This window comes from Amblyomma maculatum, chromosome 1 (assembly GCF_055883805.1).
Source record: "Amblyomma maculatum isolate TAMU_Amacu chromosome 1, ASM5588380v1, whole genome shotgun sequence".
Taxonomy (NCBI): Eukaryota; Metazoa; Arthropoda; class Arachnida; order Ixodida; family Ixodidae; genus Amblyomma; species Amblyomma maculatum.
Genome location: NC_139344.1, coordinates 99,905,190 through 99,923,574, shown reverse-complemented (window position 1 = coordinate 99,923,574; position 18,385 = coordinate 99,905,190). Strand labels below are relative to the sequence as shown.

At 45.2% G+C, this 18,385-nt stretch overlaps 1 protein-coding gene across 1 annotated transcript in view; it reads right to left on the bottom strand.

The window, feature by feature from the left end:
- The window catches only part of LOC146203301 (uncharacterized), a 114,924-nt gene that overhangs the window by 6,194 nt on the left and 90,345 nt on the right, over positions 1 to 18,385 (bottom strand). The window contains exon 6 of the mRNA XM_084602996.1: positions 9,890 to 10,383. Coding sequence (XP_084459122.1) covers positions 9,890 to 10,383 — 494 coding nt within the window. The remainder of the gene's footprint in view (positions 1 to 9,889; positions 10,384 to 18,385) is intronic.

Genomic DNA, 18,385 nt, shown 5'->3' with positions numbered 1-18,385 from the left:
TGACTCCCGTCTGTGTCGTTCACTTTTCGGATCCCCATTCGCGTCTATTCACTTTCATCATCATCATCATCATCAGCCTGATTATACCAACTGCAGGGCGAAGGCATCTCCCATATTTCTCCACTTAACCCAGTTTTGTGCTAGCTGCATCCACTTGACCCCTGCGAACTTCTTAATCTCATCCGCCCACCTAACTTTCTGCCGCCAACTGCTACGCTTTCCTTCCCTTGGAATCCAGTTTGTTACCCTCAGCGACCATCGGTTATCCTCTCTTCGCACTACATGTCCTGCCCATGTCCATTTCTTCTTAATTTCTACTAGAATGTCGGTAACTTGAGTTATTTCTCTGACCCACTCTGCACGCTTTCTATCACTTAATGTTACCCCTACCATGCTTCGTTCCATAGCCCTCTGGGTTGTCCTCAACTTAAGTAGAACTCTCTTGGTTAGCCTCCCCGTTTCAGCCTCGTAGGTGAGTACAGGCAAGATGCAACTGTTGTATACTTTCCTCTTGAGCGATACCGGTAAGCTGCTAGCCATAATCTGCAAGTGCTTGCCAAATGCGCTCCATCCCAATCTCATTCTTCTTGTTATTTCCTTTTCATGGTCCGGATCTGTGGTTACCACCTGTCCTAAGTAGACATATTCGCCTACTACTTCCAGTATTTCGCTACCTAATGTAAACTGCTGTTCCTTCCCGAGGCTGTTGAACATTACCTTAGTCTTCTGCATATTGATTTTCAAGCCTACCTTTCTACTTTTCCTGTCTAGGTCATCAATCATTATTTGCAGTTCATCCCCCGAGTTGCTTAGCAAGGCAATGTCATCAGCAAATCGCAGATTACTGAGGTATTCTCCATCCACCCTTATCCCTAACTGCTCCCATTCCAAGTCTCTGAATACTTCCTCTAAACAAGCTGTGAATAGTACTGGGGATATTGTGTCTCCTAGCCTAACACCTTTCTTTATGGAAATTTCGTTACTTTCTTTATGCAGAACTATGGTTGCTGTGCAGCTACTATATATATCTTCCAGCACTTTCACGTACGGCTCATCTACCCCCTGATTTCGCAATGCCTGCATCACCGCCGAGGTTTCAACTGAGTAAAATGCTTTTTCGTAATCAATGAATGCTATGTATAAGGGCTGGTTATATTCCAAGCATTTTTCTGTCACCTGATTAATGGTATGAATATGATCGATAGTAGAGTACCGTTTCCGAAACCCTGCTTGATCCTTTGCTTGATTGCAGTCTAAGGTTGTCCTGATTCTATTAGCGATTACCTTAGTAAATACCTTATACGTAACAGACAGTAAGCTGATTGGTCTGTAATGTTTAAGGTCCTTAGAGTCCCCTCTCTTGTGAATGAGGATAATGTTTGCATTCTTCTATGGTTCCGGTACCGTCGTTGACACCAGGCACTGCGTATACAGGGTGGCCAGTTTTTCTAGCACGATATCCCCCCGTCCTTCAGCAAATCTGTAGTTATCTGATCCTCTCCAGCTGATTTCCCCCTTTTCATAGTTTCTGGTGCTTTCTTGACCTCGTCCTTCGTCACTGGTGGAACGTCTGACTGTTTTTCCCTACCGCCAATCTCATTACGGTCCTGAATACTTTGGCTACTGTAGAGATCTGTATAGAACTCCTCGGCTGCTTTGACTATCTTTTCCATATTAGTGATGACGTTTGCTTGTCGCTTAATCAGTGATCTCTTATTTGTGTTTCCGTTACTCTACATGCGGTCAATAGCATGCAGTTGTAAGATGTAAAATACCTCATTGGTGAAACGCCACCCGGCATAAATATAGATCACCCCTTTAACCAAACTGTACGAAAGTGGGTGCATGGCTCAAGGGCAGCTTGTCTAAATCGTGATATAAGGGTGTTGGAGGGCTCAGTTCTAATCTCATCCTCTTATCTCAACGGCGAAGCCCGAGTTGGAAACGCATTCCAACTCGGCCATTCCGTTTGTGCCTCCTGACGTCACACACATCCTGATGACCAGTGAGTGCAGGGCCGTGTCACCTGCCAACCCCAACCCAACAGACCCATGACCCCAATTTTCCGATCACAACATCCACGCTGAATTTACGATTGAACTGACTAGTCTTAAACCGTTCAAGTGCACGTTCAAATTACTTTATTACCGTCACGTGACACAGACATGGTCGGCCCAATGGGTTTATTAAACTATAACGCATTCTTATCATAGCATTCGCGAGGGATTATGATCACCGTTAACCTCTGAAGCAAACAGGGAATTTTGTAGCCGAGATGTCAGATGGTCTAGCAAATGGTAGTTTGTAGGTGAAATGGCATTCCTCTGAAGAGTTGTGATGTATCCACAAGGCCACAGCCTTAGGTAACCAGCATTACATGTGAGCGAACCTGTCCTTCCCTTCTAACTTTCTAAGCCCCTTCTGTATTTGACAGCTTATTTTTTTACGAAACTCCTTTAAAAAAGCAATAAAGCGACATATGCATTGCCTATTCAGCCACTTTTAGCAGTTTTATAGTTGCATCATCGCCTCCGAATGTGCATGCCTTACCTCATAAAGGAAGAAAGTCGAGGATGCCTACACAAATTAATCTGATATTTAGCACTTAAGTTCTACGTTTCATTAGGCATCGCTTAGTACTGAAGTTGTAGCGTTGTCCGCAGGTGCCCAGCCAGTGTGCACTTGACGAATACGTTCCTCGCAGAAAATGGAAACAGTATGGTGCTTCTGGGCAGGTGGACACATGTCGTAAAAACGACAGCAGTGTTCTCGTCTGCGAAAAGCTTTGAAATTCTGCAATGCCGCCACAGGCCTCTTCTACAACCCAGCATTACGAAAGCTCACTAACTTCCCAGAATGTCTAGAAGTGGCGCTGTAACTCCAAAGGGGGAGAATTAACACCACATTCCTTAAATTCAGCCGGTTAAATGTTCTGTTGGAAGATGCTATGCGAGCCTTTCCTCGCGGCGATCCGTATTGCACCGAAATCAATTGAAATGATAGGTGAGACGGACGACTCGCTGCTTCCGCATCCTGCGTTTCCGGCCAAACCTAATAAAGACATATCCGCAAAGCCTTTCTTTCGCTGCCGAAGCCATTTCTGCGCGCGTAATGGATCACAAGAAGCTTGCCATCACGAGAGGGGGGGTCGGAAGAAACTGGGGAGAGATGCTTTGGCAGGAAGCTCGGCCAGGAAGGGCGGTGGAACGAGGCGTTGCGTGCGTTGCGGATGGCGAGTCGGGTGTCGTGCCGGTGGCCGCTGCAGAGGCCGCAGTCAGAGCAGCGGCGGTGTGGACTGCGAAAGTGGATGCGTAGCAAAGCATTGGGGCTTCAACTATTTTCAATCTTGTTCACGAGACACGGTGTGAGAGACGAGACCGCCCATGGGAACGGGACCAGTGACACCGCAGCGAAGCGCATGTCTTTTCCTTTTTCCTACTTGATTTCAAGCAACAAATAGTGAGGGTACGGTGCGCTTTGTTGTCTTCGCATCACTCGGTGAAGCAAGCGCGAGACGTCAATCCTTGGCAGTGGGGAGTGCGTGAGCTCAGGCGACGAACGTACAAAGTTGCCTTCAGCTGTCAAGCGCTTGCTTCCTGTGAGGCATTCACGTTTTCAGCGTCTAAGAGAACAGAAACGCTGCCAACAACCGGATTGAAGTTTGACCCGAAAGGGCAAAAATCTGTAAAAACGTGCTTCATCACTATGTTTCGTAAGGGTGTAGATAGAGGTAATTTGGCGAAAAAAAATCAGTTTCGCACTTTCTGCGCATAAAGCGAAATACGCCCCCTTGTGAATGGCTAAAACGCTCTTCCTGCGATACCGCTTGAGCAGAATTCATTCATTCATCCATTTCATTTATTTCCCATACATTACAAGGGAAGAGGCGTGTAAAAAGCTGCACCGCAGCTGGAGTTACCCACCATACCGAGTTACATATTGCAGCATTGGCAAACAGGCGTATATTAAGTAGGTATAATCTAACCAGCAATAGAAGTCATTTACAGAACGTAATCGTAAAAGGTTTCTACTCAATAAAAAAAAAAGAACAGAAAAAAAATCACTGAAATACATACAAGGTATTATACAATGGAAGCAAGTAACTTTCACCTACAAGATGTTATAAAATGGAATCAATGAAACAGCAGTTTGAAAACATCTCTATGCACTACATGCAGACAGAAGGCATTTGCCTGGAAATCATCATTTTTTTTTCTTCTCATGTGTTTCAACGGCAACTGGGATATGTCAACATCTACGCTTCGTCTACGAAGTCAAGTACAAAAAATGGAGTAGAGCGGGAGGCGTGCTGTTTGCAACTTCCAAGCCATGCAGGCGCTTTTTAATGGCTGCGAACTTCGTTGTCAGTTTTTTTCATCGGCGGTATAAGCAAACGCGGAATTCTCTGCTCTATAGGCGTATAGCGTGTTCTAGATCGTTTCATAGATGGTGGCATTCAGGCTTTTTACTGGCCAGGCCTTCTAGTTGCTGAACAGGTACCATCTTCGCCTTCTTCTCTTCTCCTTCAGGGCGGCGAGCTGGAAAATGCATATGGTCTCGCTGGCAGCAGCTTTCGCGGCTTCATGAGTTACATCACCCTCTATTCTTCGGTAGAAAGCGGCCTTACGTTATACCACGCGAACTTAGATTAGGACAGCAGCCATCTCAGATTTTGGTGTCTTGGGTGCCACCGCGTTCAGCCGCTTATTTTAGTTAGCCAGACCGCCAGGCGCGTCTCCTGTGGTGTTGGTGTTGGTGTTTATGGGCAGATAAAATTACCACTGGCCACAGCCTCAAATGCAGGCCTGGATGGACCCAGAGCTGCCCGTGCTTGCACGTGCACGATCTTTCGGCGTGTTATTAATTGCAAAGCTCATCTGCTTATTGCAAAGGACGCAGTTTCCGAGAATGGAAGGTACAAGGAGATGCATCTATATATTACGACCTTACTATGGTGCTCTGAAACCTATGTGTAAAGAGCTTACTTCAAATGACAAGACATTACCGAAAATGGCCCGTCCGTTTGAAGCCTCTACCGTGCTCTGGTTTTCCCTTGCCTCTTCATCTTCTGCGAGAGCCAAAGTGGTGGCTAACACCTTCAGTGTAAAGCGAAGTGGGCAGCAAAGTGAGAAAACAGCATCGAAGTGCGCAAGATTAGTCCGTTTACCCCGTCGTGGTCGGCTGTTGACATGAGTTGGGAGGTAAACATCAGTTCGGGAGGACACGGCTGGGAAAAAGGCAAGTTTTGGGCATGAGAGACAATCGTACGTCGAGCTGGTGAGACGAGTGTCAACGCTTTGACGGGGGTAAAGTTGACATAGCACTAGGCACACCGCGACAAAAAAAACTGAACAACAGTGAAGATAGCAGCGGCTTGGGCAGGCGGGATTCTGCGGGGTCATGCTGGATGCGGAGAGGGGGATGCCGGTGGAGCAGATTGCTACGAAAATGAGAGAAGAGTGAGAATGAATGATAAAGGTAAACTGGCCAGATATTTAGTAATGAAGAGATTCGTCACAAAGTGAAAGTTGAAATGTGATCGGTAATGAACGTTATTAGTGATGAAGCGATTGCTTTTAAAGTGATTACTTAAGGACGTTATTAAGAGAGTAAACATAAAAAGAATAACAGATAAAAATAAATACAGTTCAGTTCAGTTCAGGCGTTCAGTCGTGTCCGACTCTTCGTGACCCTATGGACCATGTCACGCCACGCTTTCCGGTCTCTCACTATCTTCTTAACATCACATAGCTTCATCTGCAATGCCTCGAGAATGCCATCTAACCATCGCGTTCGCTGCCTACCCCTTCTTCGGCGACCCTCAACCTTTCCCAACATCAAATCTTTCTCCAGCGACTCCTCTCTTCTCATCAGATGACCAAAGTATGAGAAGAGAGGAGTCGCTGGAGAAAGATGTGAAAAAAATAACGGTAAATCATAGTCTGAAATTAAAGCTGTGAAAAGTCTTTAATGCAGTCATATTATTATAACGCCGGAGGTGAAAAGGTGATTGCTTTTGCATTTCCTGCACATTAATGAAATTGATTGCTTGAATTTTTTTTAAACTTCGCACGTCGATCTCACCAGTTAAAACGTGACTACACGCCAAGAGAACGTTTGTGCCACCGCTATAGTAAATTGCCGCCTAACTGAGCCACTATACGGAGACTATTGATCATGGTTCTGGCTTGTGTCATGTGCAGTGGTCTTTTGCAGCGTGCTTCCGCATGTCTTAAAAAAGACATTGTGATAATGCCCTAAGCTATAAGATTTCTGCCTACAATTAAAGTACCTGGGCATCCGAGTAATCACTTCGTGGTAATGGGGCTGTTTAGCCTGTGGAAAAGCCGCATGCTGAAGCTAGGCGTGTAACAGCCTTGTTCAACGCAGTTGTTCAGGTAGCAGTGCGGTTGGGTGAGGGGCTTACGCTGCGCAAGGTTCGCCTCCTGACTTCCCTATCTTGTTGCGTGTACGTGTTTTCGAGACTTATCATGCTCAGGCGTATTGATAGCACGAATGTGTTGTGAGGGTTTATAACGGGTTCGCGGAATGGGACACGGTCGAGCTTGGCGTGAGGAGAGTTAGTGTTTTTGCTGTTGCAGTTATATGTAATAAATGTAACAAAATATGCGGCGGTTGCCGAGTTGTTTAAGGCATTCAGAAATTAACCTGCCATGCATACGCCGCTGCTGTTTGGAATCGCGCCCGGATTTTCATGGTGGCCCAGTTTCTTTTTGCTTGATACCAATTTCACGGATAGTTCCGAAATGCTTCGGAAAAGTTTTGTTCTGTTTCGTGACATTTTTGAGGCTAGTTACGAAGCGTTGCGGAAACTTCTGTTTAGTTTACGGCTGAAGTAAAATAGTTATTCGTGGAACTTTTGTCAGTGGCAGTGTTTTCGCTCTGTGGAATATTTTATTCCCATTATTTGATTACGCAACAACGATTTATTTGACGGTTCGCCCACTTGCCTCGACCTCTACTTTATACGAAAGCGGAAATTGGGGTTCAGTAATTTTTAAGCTCCAGCAGAGAAGCCTTGCACCGATGTCAGCCATCTTGCATGATTAGTTTTGCGGATTTGGTTAAATTATTCATGCGGATGTTTACAGACACTGGTCTGCTGTGAGAGTCTCAAACCAATTGAGATAGCATGCAGCACATCAATATTTAAAATATTAACGCACACCCGATTGCAGCCATTATTAAAGTTTCTTGATTTATTTTAGTGATGAGCTTATGAGCTACAATCATACTGTTACTTTTTGGTTTCCTGCTAATATAACCTACATGCAAAAATGACATTTGTGTAGTGCTCTTCGCCTGATTTAAAATATAAAACTATGTACACCGTAGATTTCGCATGTACAGGTTCCCACAGGCGTTTTCGCAATACGATAGAAATCAAATTTAATTTCCTGACAGTACACTGACAATAATTTGAGGGTACGCCCTACATCTTTCTTGCTCTATCTGCAATATTCACCCTTCAGTGCCTGCCCTTTAGGCAACGAAGAAATAATAGATTTTTTCGTATCGGTGCTTCGAAGACTTCTGAGGGGAGCCTGGGCGTGCCCGAGAAAAGGCAATGCTAATTGCTTAAACCCAAGCCTTAAGCCAATAAAGCAGTGGCATAGAGTTGCTTACTCTTACCTAGAGGAAAAGCTGTGTCGCCATCTATGGGAGTTTACATGGAGTTTCCTGACGACCAGTTCAGCCCCAACGGGCGCCCAAAGCATCATGGGCCGGATACCTACCGAGTGCAGAACTACAACTTTTGGCCAAAACTAATGCAAATATAAACGTTGTTCTACCGTAAACAACATCCTAACATTCCCTTTTGGGACTATTAATTGCAATAACAGAGACAAACAGCGTGCCGGTGTGAAATTTGTCCAATATAAGCGATGGCTCTTTCTCCTATTGGCTTAGCTTTGAGCAACACAGATACAAATATTCTGCACTTAATAGGCACATTTTGAAAAACAAAATGTTTTGAAAATATTAATGGTCGCGGAATCACATAAGGAAGTTTTTAGTGGCATTTCGGGAAACAGAAATCTTTTATTGGCGACGTCTGCTTTTGCGTCTTCGCCACTATGGCTTTTGCGGTCTATGTACTCGCCTTGAGATGCTGATGATAATGAAAAGTAGAAATTTTAGTACCGCCACTCTGCGCACCCGAGAAAAACCAACTGCCCCGCACCAAGTAGGACACCGGCCCATGATTCTTAGCGCGCCCATGGTGGCTGAAGTGCAGCGCCCTCAGCTTTCTCTCTAGTTAAGAGTGTAAGCAACTCTATGAACACTGGTGAATTCTGTACAAATAAAAATGGGTTTGTCTGCCATCGAACTGGGTACATTTCTTAAAGCGCAAAATCTTCACCATTAATAATTGAGCTATTTCCTTTTCTTTATTATTTTTTGCCTTCAAGCTGGCAAGATACAATGAAGTGTAATATTGTCCGTCACCTCAATTGTGGTACACTGGGGTTTGAAGTGGGATTTGGAGCATCTAAATGCATCGGCATAGATTTCGTACCTGTGTAGAGGTCTTCTCTTACTCTGCAACTGTGTAGCTTCGAGGACTTTAACGTCGCAAAATCACGCACGCTAATGCAAAGCAGGCAGAGTTGTTTTATGATTTTTTATTCAACTCATAGTAAAATCACACATCTCTGTACAGGCGGCTCCATGGAATTGAGCAGCGTAAGCCAGCAAATTATCGGTGAAAAATTAAATTAGCTCGTGCTTACTTTTTTAGGCCTGACAAGCTGCACGCTTTATGTAGTGGTGAAACACGGGGTCACGACTGGGTTTGGTCAATCAACAACAACGAGCAACAACAAAACAACAATGCGACGACCAATCCATGTTCGAAGTGCCTTGTCGGCCTGGTCAGCTCCAGCTTCTTCGAAGTGGCTGCTGCTACCACAGTCGGGTGGAGAACGCTAACGCCGCGGCGGCTGTTGCGCAATGACTTCCACCTCAGTGCTGCGAATTACACGAAATGGGAGAAAAAAATGGCACGTAAGTGGACATAGAAGACGTTAACTACCAAAACTACAGTCACGAATATCTCTGAATATGAGGTCATTTGTTTTTGCTGCAAAAGGAACAGCTTATTTCTCGGGCACTATGAGCAAAGGAGCAAAACAGGCCCCAAGCGCCTCCACATCCCCTCAGAAGTTATCTTCTCGAAAAATTATTATATAAGGTCATTTTTCTATTTAATGTAAACATTACCTAGGCAAACGAAGTTTAAAACAGTGTTAAATGAAGACAACCCAGAGCACAGAGTACCTTGGTCCTATCATCAACATAGTTGTCGTAGTTATCGTATCACTTCAAATCATCTTGCACGCTTACTTTGCTTCTCTCATTCTGCATTCTTGCGACAATTAGCATCTTGCATGGTTTAGCAGAAAACGCAGCATGCTTTGTTTATCCTGTAACCACGGCTGTCAGCGGTTTACCTGCAACGCGCCTTGGCGTTCGTAGACAGTCGATGAATCATAGAACAATGGTTTAGAAATACTACCCAAATTATTGAAACCCCAAAGACACTCTGAATTGTCTCCACGCCAGCGGAGCTTTATATTTTGCTTTGAAGACCAACTTCCGAACCAAGTGTATGTCGTTTTTGCTCTGTGGCTCACAAAACGTGGCGAACCATTAAGGTTATATCAACTGCCAATGAAGCGAAACTATGTAAACTCGGGGGAAAACAATTATTTGAAAGCTCAATTATTTCTCCAATAGACTCATATGCTCAAGCTCACCGTTTAGTGCCAGCCGCCATGGTGGCCTCCGCCTCCGCCGCCGTATCCGCCGCCACCATATCCACCACCACCGTATCCACCGCCACCGTAACTGGCTCCTCCAAGACCTCCGTAGCCGCCGAGTCCTCCACCAAATCCTCCTCCGAGCCCTCCGCCGCCTCCGCCCTTGATGATGATCACCTTGGCGGCGCCGCCACCAGTTCCACCGCCGTAGCCGCCGCCTCCAAAGCCGCCCAAGCCACCGCCGCCGTATCCACCGCCGCCGTATCCACCACCGCCGTATCCGCCGCCGCCATATCCTCCACCTCCGTAGCCTCCGCCTCCGTAACCTCCCAAGCCGCCCCCTCCGTATCCACCGAGGCCTCCTCCACCGGTCGTCTTGCTAACGGTGCGGACAAGATATGTGGAAGTGTGGCCACCGCCGCCACCGAGGCCTCCGCCGCCGTAGCCTCCTCCGCCGTATCCCCCGCCGCCGTAGCCACCACCTCCGTAGCCACCACCTCCGTAGCCGCCGCCTCCATAGCCGCCGCCTCCATAACCACCACCACCGAGGCCTCCGCCGCCGTATCCGCCGCCGCCGAGTCCACCGCCGCCTCCACCGAGGAAGCCGGCCTTTACGGCGTTGACTAGCAGGAAACCGCAAAACAGTGCCTGCACAAAAGTTTGAACTTCGGCGGTGCAGCGCAAAAGAGCGCAATCCTTTGCGCCAAGAGATTTCAAACTGCTATATATTGGTGTCTGGAAGAGCGTCGCCTTATTTGCATATTCAGGCCAGGATAACGACTCGCACTTGAGCGTTTTATTTTCGTTGTTCACCGATGGGTTTATTCATCCTAAAACCACATTAAAGCTGTAAATATTTAGCAGAACGTAAGCACGCAGGTTAGATATACTTCCAGCTTGTCCAACTCTGTCATTACTACATTAAAGCTCGCAGCAATAAGCAGCACATTTGGTCAGAAATGTGCTGTTTATCGCGCAGCGCATGCCCTTGCTGGCAATACACGCTACACCTTGGCTGGTTTGGTGGGCTTGTGGAGCCTCACTGGAGCACATAATGTGAAGCACGTAAGAAATCGGACACCTTGACAACAATGTCAAAGTTCTAGTCCTCCGGCCTCTGAACAAATCTCTACAACTTCACTCGATACGGGGATTTACCAAAACATTGCAAGTCCATTTTTAACCGAAACAAAAGTTTTTCACCTGTGCTAAATGCAAAATATGTGCCATACAAGTCGACCGGGTTCTGGCTGCTGCGTAAAAGACACGTTTTCTTATATGACCAAGCAATATATCGCCTGTGCTCTGATCCTGCAAACAATTGTGATTTCTTGGGCCTTTGCACTGCCCCCGCTAGAGGCATAGATCGTGCCAGTCGCCTGGCAGCGGCCGCCATTTCAAATCGCTGTTGCCATCCTATGCGTCTTTCTGACACTTAAGGCGCCAAGCCTTGAGTGGCCGACCACGACTTCGCGATCCTAGCGTAGCTGAACTGAAGAACGCGACGGGACCTCTCGAGCGGCTGGCGCTCGTGGTCCCAAGTGCGGCGCCGTGGTCCGGACTCACCGTAGACTTCATGATGCTGGTAGGTGTGCCTTGCGATGAGAGCAAGCTGCGTTATGCCGCCGATCGAACCGTTAGGCCCTTTTATACGCCCGGAACGCGCTTCGTCTGGAGGGCCAGGACAGGCGCGTGTGCGAGGAGGGGCAGCGCAGGACATAGCGCCGTTCTCTTTGAAAGGGAGCGCCGGTAGCAAAACACAAAGCGTAGGAGCAGCATCATCAGAGGAGACGGAACAGGACGACCTCGGTGAGTCCAGCGCCTTCTCGCAGGACCTGTCTTCAGAGAGGAGCTGCCGCGCACGATGCTTGTGTTTTGCTCCGCCGCCTATCGCGCCGTTCTGATTTAGACCGCGGAGGAAGGAAGCGCGGTCCGGTGAATTAGCAAAAAGAGCCGCGAAAGAGAAAGCCCATCTCGGAAGCTGCGGAAAATAACTCGCGGTTTATGCACCGGCTCTCCCTCACCGGGCATGCGTGCGTGAGCGCGTCTGCGTGTGTGTGTGCATTGCGCTTTTGCTGGTTATATCAACGCACGCAGTGGCATGTACCCTACCTGCTGAGAGGGCCGCTCCTCCGTCAGAGAGGGAAGGACTGGGCTGCACCGTCGCTTGGTTGGCCGCTTACAGTGACGCTTTCCTGGCGTTCCCCAATTCGTCTTCGGCGTCGGCAGCTTCGAGGAAAGAGAGAACAGTTGTGCGCTGGGCTTGGGAGCCGCTATTATTCCGTTGCGATATGTGCCATTACTGTGAAGGGGACTGCACCGGTGTGCGTAGGCATCGTGCTCTAATGCTCTAAGACCAGGTGAAACCACGCTCGGTTAATGTGTTTACTGAAAACATGGCCATAAGCGTTCATTAGCCGCCGAAAAGATTGCATTGCGTGAGCAGATAGCAGAACGCTTTTCGCGTCGCTGCACGTATATAATGAGACAATTCGATCCGTTCTACGCCGGCCTATATGAGCTTTCTTGCCTAGCTTGCCCAGTTGGGGGCATTTGACAAAAGGACATAACTAAAGACCTTGCACGCCATCTCTATGTGGCGACATTATAGCTCTAGTCCATCATCTCTTTCGGGCAATCCGCCCAGGTACAAGGACGCGTAATGGGAAGACGATAGTCCTTGTAACACTTTGTCGGACGATTATCAAGATGGAGATTCGGTCTACATATTCGAAGAATATTGCTTGAGCTTTTGCCTGGGTTCGATTCCGAAAAAAAAAAAAAAAGTGCTCAAGAAGGTCTGTAATTTTGCACTCAGAAAATCGATTTTTTTTTTTGTAGTCATCTCATATTCTGAAGTTCGCTTATTACATTCATGAGTGACATTTCTGTCATAAGTGTCATTTTTTCATCGTTGGCTTCCTCCACCATTTGCGTATCGTCTTTGCCGAAAATAATAATGCTCCATGATTTGCTTCTCACTAGCATAGTGGAGCCTTACGATTTTCACAAAGATCAAAATAAATCTAAAGGTGAAAACAATAGTTCTCTTTACCTCACAGGGATATCTAACACAGGGGGTTGGCATCATATTATGCAGTACTTTGCTCTATGACTCAGAAGCAAACCATGCAGTCTAAATATATTTGGCAAAAACGACGCATAAGAATTTCTAGAAGATATAGGTAAGGGTCAGTAGTTCGTCGACCTTGCTGCAGCAAATAGTGCTGGCAATAAGATAGTTTTATTAATCCATTCGTAAAGTAAATGTGGAGTAAAATAGATATATTTGCAACAGGACGTTTGTTTCAGTGGTTCTTCAATAGCGCATTAGTAAAATATATATGACCGCAAAGGTCTTTTTTCTAGGGGATAAATCAGGCTTTCTTGGCAGCCAAAGCGAATCAGTGAAAAGAAAGAGTTGGCTAGAGTTGGCACAGGGGCATAAACCTTCGGAGTACGTCTAGTCGGCAATTACATCAAATTACATCAGAGGCTAGGAAGCAACGCTGAGATAAAATAACTTTCCAATTTCAACTTCACGCACGTACGTATGCTTCCTTTGTATATTCATGCCGTGACTTCAGCGATTACCCTTAATTTTTCAGCTGGCTTGATATCATACTAGCATTATATAACTGGCGTACGCAGCTCAGAAGAGTGGGAGTTTTCAGCGGCGAGTTTTAGTCATCCAGATAAAATAAAATGGTGAGAACCTTCCATTCTACCAATGCTGATCTTAGAGGCTCAAAGGATTATCAAATAAATGAAATATATATATATATATATATATATATATATTCGCGATATTCGGAGGTCGTGGGTTCGGTTCCCACCATCGGCACGTTGTTTTTTCTTCTACTTTGTGTTTAATTATCTTTCCCCTAAACAGATTACATTACTAATTTCCGGGCTTATCCAAGTAAACAATAAAAAAAAAGACAAAGTACCATCCCCAACGCTTTCCTTGGCCTCGCTGACTGTTGGCTTCTTTCCTTCATGTATTATAACGAGTACCCTCATTTCCCCTTAATTGATCTGCTTGTAGCTTACGGGGGTCTCGGTTCTGGCAGTCTTGAAGCCATAGGTAGCGTAAGAGGGTTCTTGCACAGCTTTCGCCCTCACTCTTGATCACGTTCTACGTGACGCTGGCGGTAACAAATGACGTTCCACGTCCGCCGCTATGGCTGAGGGTGGCGCTGGTGAACACTCTCAAGGTTCGTATACAGACAACATAAATACCCAAGCAAGTAGCAGGGGAGACAGCGGCCGATGTAGCTCAATTGGAAGAGCACCGGACGCGATATTCGGAGGTCGTGGGTTCGGTTCCCACCATCGGCACGTTGTTTTTTCTTCTACTTTGTGTTTAATTATCTTTCCCCTAAACAGATTACATTACTAATTTCCGTGCTTATCCAAGTAAACAATAAAAAAAAAAGACAAAGTACCATCCCCAACGCTTTCCTTGGCCTCGCTGACTGTTGGCTTCTTTCCATGTGTGCTTGTGTTTATATATATATATATATATATATATATATATATATATATATATATATATATATATGTGTGTGTGTGTGTGTGTGTGTGTGTGTGTGTCCAATTCTTGAGCAGTTAGTCTGTGGAGCAAATCTGCGTACCACTAACTTGCTGCGAACCACTACGGTGTCAGTGTCATATCGGTCAGTGTCGGTGTCATATCCCATGCTTTAAAGAAAATCATTCCCCATTTCGGCTCTTTTCTTTCATCTACAGGCTTGACAACTCTCTCAGGACTGTAGAAGGGAAATTTTTAATTAGCTTCTTAATATTACCTGCAACTTACTCAAAGTGATCTTTTATCAAATTCTCACCCCTCTAAAGTAAGGGAAAATTCTCTGAATAGAACATCACTGTGTGGTGCTTTGGTTGTGCTTGTAGCCAAAACCCCAGTTTTCAAAAAATGACCCAAAATTTTCTTACGTTACAGCCGAATGTCCGTGCGGTTTCTGACTATGAACCTTTTGTGACAACAAAAATGTCTCCAGTAGCATGAGAATTTTGTGTGACTAAAACAGAAAATTGATACAGAACTGTACACTACGGAAAACAGCACAGAACTACAAAAATGTGTTACAGAAGTATAGAGAAGTCTTACGTTACGATTGAGCTACAGAATACTTCCTCGCATATTTGACCCGATTCTGTGGTTGTTTTTATTTTACTGCGAAGCAACAGTCTTCATTACAGATTATTAACGTGGTAATACCTTGAAAAGCGGTTGATCGTTTTCCTAACCCAAATGCAGTGACATATCTCTACGCATAGTTACCATTCTCCGCAGCCCTAAAGTCAATAAATGAATAAGATGCCTTCCACTAAACGGCTTTAAGAGGCCTCTTAATCTAGTTGACAATAAATTCAAGTTATAAATGCAAATATTTTAAAGGTTCATTTTTGTTCCATCTATAATCGGGATTATAATGCCGAACCGGCTTAAGAGCGCAAGATTTCCAAATCTACTGGCGTTTATTTGCTGACGAAATCGTGCTGCTCTTCCGGCAGTGCCCGAACATTTACAACAAGAGGTTTTGCAAGTTCGGTGCTCGTATTAAAAAAAAAAAAGAAAAAGAAAAAGCAAAGCATTACTATAAACGTTTATTCCAAGGGCACGGATAATTGATTCAAAACCTACTCTTACTCGGGATAAACAAACTGATTCGGTCGAGCAGCGGTTTACTCCTTCTTTCCTAACTGCTGTGGCAGTTTTGTTCTTTGCGCTTAGAGGCTCAGGCGCAGCCAACCGTGTATCGCGTTTCCCGAACCACGCTGCTCGTCGTTCGCGCGTGCGTAGGCTGCCTTTAACAACACACCCCGCCCTGCCAGGGTGTCTGTCTTGGAGGGTACTATTTATATGCGTGCATATTAGGCGAACGAGCCGTTGGCGAAAGCTTTGGAAGCAGTAACACTTCTTTCGAAACGACACATCGAGGAAGGAATGCAGAAGTTCCAATGGGTGCATTTGCGGCGCTGACTTGGAAGGCATCCGTCTTCATACAACGCAATTTTCTTGTCCAATTGTACGTATATGCTTCCTGCTGCTCCGTATCTTCTGGCCTGTAGCATTTTTGGCCTAGGCTCCGCTTGCACGGGAAGGCTACAAGCACACAGTGTTGGTTTGTCCAGTAACAGGGCCGTACTGCTTTTGCTTATTTGTACCTTCGTAATTCGCTGAAATGGGGAAAGCTTTTGTCGACGGCCTTGTAATTGGACAGCAGCGCCAGAAGAGGAGTGCAAAAATTTGCTCATTTTGGCAAGCATATTCAATATGTCATCGTGTGCTGCCCAGCGATGCTATCGATTGAACCATTGCTGATTGCCAACACAGACGCGACGGGGCAAAACCACTCTTATTCTACGTCGTCTTCCATTTCATAACACCTCTCTCTTGTCTTGGGTTAGCGGGAGGAGCGCTAAAGGAGAATACAGCATCATCAAGGCGGTAAATTTTAAGCTTTACCTTAATTAGCAGTTTACTAGCGCTATGTGAACTAGTGTGGTTCGCGAAAACTTGGTCTGATTAGTTAACACAGCCTTACATCGCTGCCTTAAGTGTCGTATTGTGTGACCGGTCTCTTCGTATTCTTGCTTTCACTGAAGCCCAATAGAGAACTGAGAGCGGGCGTCTTCTCTATTGAACGCCAAATGACTACTGATTGGTGGAAAAAACATCCAAATTGCTGGTCGCAATTTCGGCGAAAGTAGCGCGTGCGCTTGTTTTCACTGTAGGGCGTCTTTTTTGTCGCTACTTTTTAAACGTGCTTGTGCTTATCGAGGCACCAGTACAGCAAGTCTGAACATCTTAGGTTTGCAAGGGCAGTGTGACTGCTGTTAACACGCTTGTCACTGTTGGTGCTCGAAGCATATGAAATATGTACCACTATCACAGTTGTCGCTTCTGAGACCTGGCTTGAGGTACATGGTGCACAATCAGAACTAACAGACAGTACAAATTTTGAGAACAGCCGCAAATAAAAATCCTGTATCATCACTGGTTACTAATTATGCATCAAACCTTGCTCAGAGGACATTCTTGAATGCTACGTAAAACTTCATCACTCGATTTTTTTTATTTTTTTTTTAACGTGCGATAAGGAAAAAATGAGAAAAGATGCGGAGAGAAAGCTGGAGGTCATGCGAACTAAAAAGTCAGGCATTCCAAGAAAAAGACTTTAAATATTCGAACAAGTGACAACTTCGTCTTGCATCCGCTGACTAATGCTGGTAAGTGCGCGAATAGCGAAAAGACTGAATTTTCCGGCTGCTGAGGCATCCAGCCAGAATAAGAGCCTGTAGAGCACCGGACGCGATATTCGGAGGTTGTGGATTTGGCTCCCGCCATCGGTGCGTTGTTTTTTGTTCTACTTTTTATTCAATTATTTTCTCCCTAAAATGACTGCAGTACAAACTTATGGTCAATAACAAAAAAAAAAAAAAGAAAATCCCCTGCGTTTTTCTTGGCCTCGCCAACTTTTGCCTTGTTATATTGGTATATATGTATATGTGTGGTATGTATATTGTAAAGAAGTAATACTCAAACGGGGCCGTTCGATCGGACGCGTATAGCTTTAGAGCTTTACTCCTATACAACGGCGCAGTCAGTCAGCATCGTCGTACTCTGCAGGAGGATATATATATATATAATTTTCTAAAAACTACAAAAATCAATTGGTATTTAAATAATTTCCCTCGAATGCATTTTGCCAGAGCAGTTCCATTCTTTCAGTTTACATACTGAACATTAAATGTGACATGACACGGACAATTCAAACGTAACAACTAAAATGCAAGTATTAATGCTAGATAACAAGTTCGGTTAGTTTGGTAAGCTTTGAATGAAATGTAAATTTTTGTCATGTTATGTTACTGTACAATTTTTTTTTTCCCGTGTTTTGTGTGCCATATGCTGTTGTTCTTTTTTGAGTGTTTAGTGTACACGTTGTTTCTTTTTTTAGGTTTACTCCAGTATGTTTATTTACCACGTTTGCTGTAGTGCTCTGTTATCATTTGTTTTCCGTGTTGCGCGCTGCTGTGAACTGTATGGGGAACTGGGACCCCGTCAGGCCTAACCGCCTTTTGTCGCAGTTCCTTCTTTCATGTTTTGAAAGAAAGAAAGAAAGAAAGAAAGAAAGAAAGAAAGAAAGAAAGAAAGAAAGAAAGAAAGAAAGAAAGAAAGAAAGAAAGAAAGAAAGAAAGAAAGAAAGAAAGAAAGAAAGAAAGAAAGAAAGGGATAATCGCCCTTGCGTCGTGAGGTCACGCTTCTCTGCTCCATCTGGCGTGCAGCTTTTATCAACTTCATTGTACTTGTACTGATTAACTTCTTTTGACGGTGTTCGTTCTAGTCGGGCCACTATACCGTGCAGCTGAGGGAGGGCACATCTACCAACGCCACCATGTCTCTTGAGGAATTAATGACCACATAAACCGCTGTCAACCAAGTTTGCCGCTTCGTATCGTGTGCAGATGCAAGTATTTCAAGAGTACAATCACAAATTTAGAGCACTACCGATCAGATGTTGAATAAGGAGTAAATTAACGACTCAATAAGAAAATAATTTTGTCGA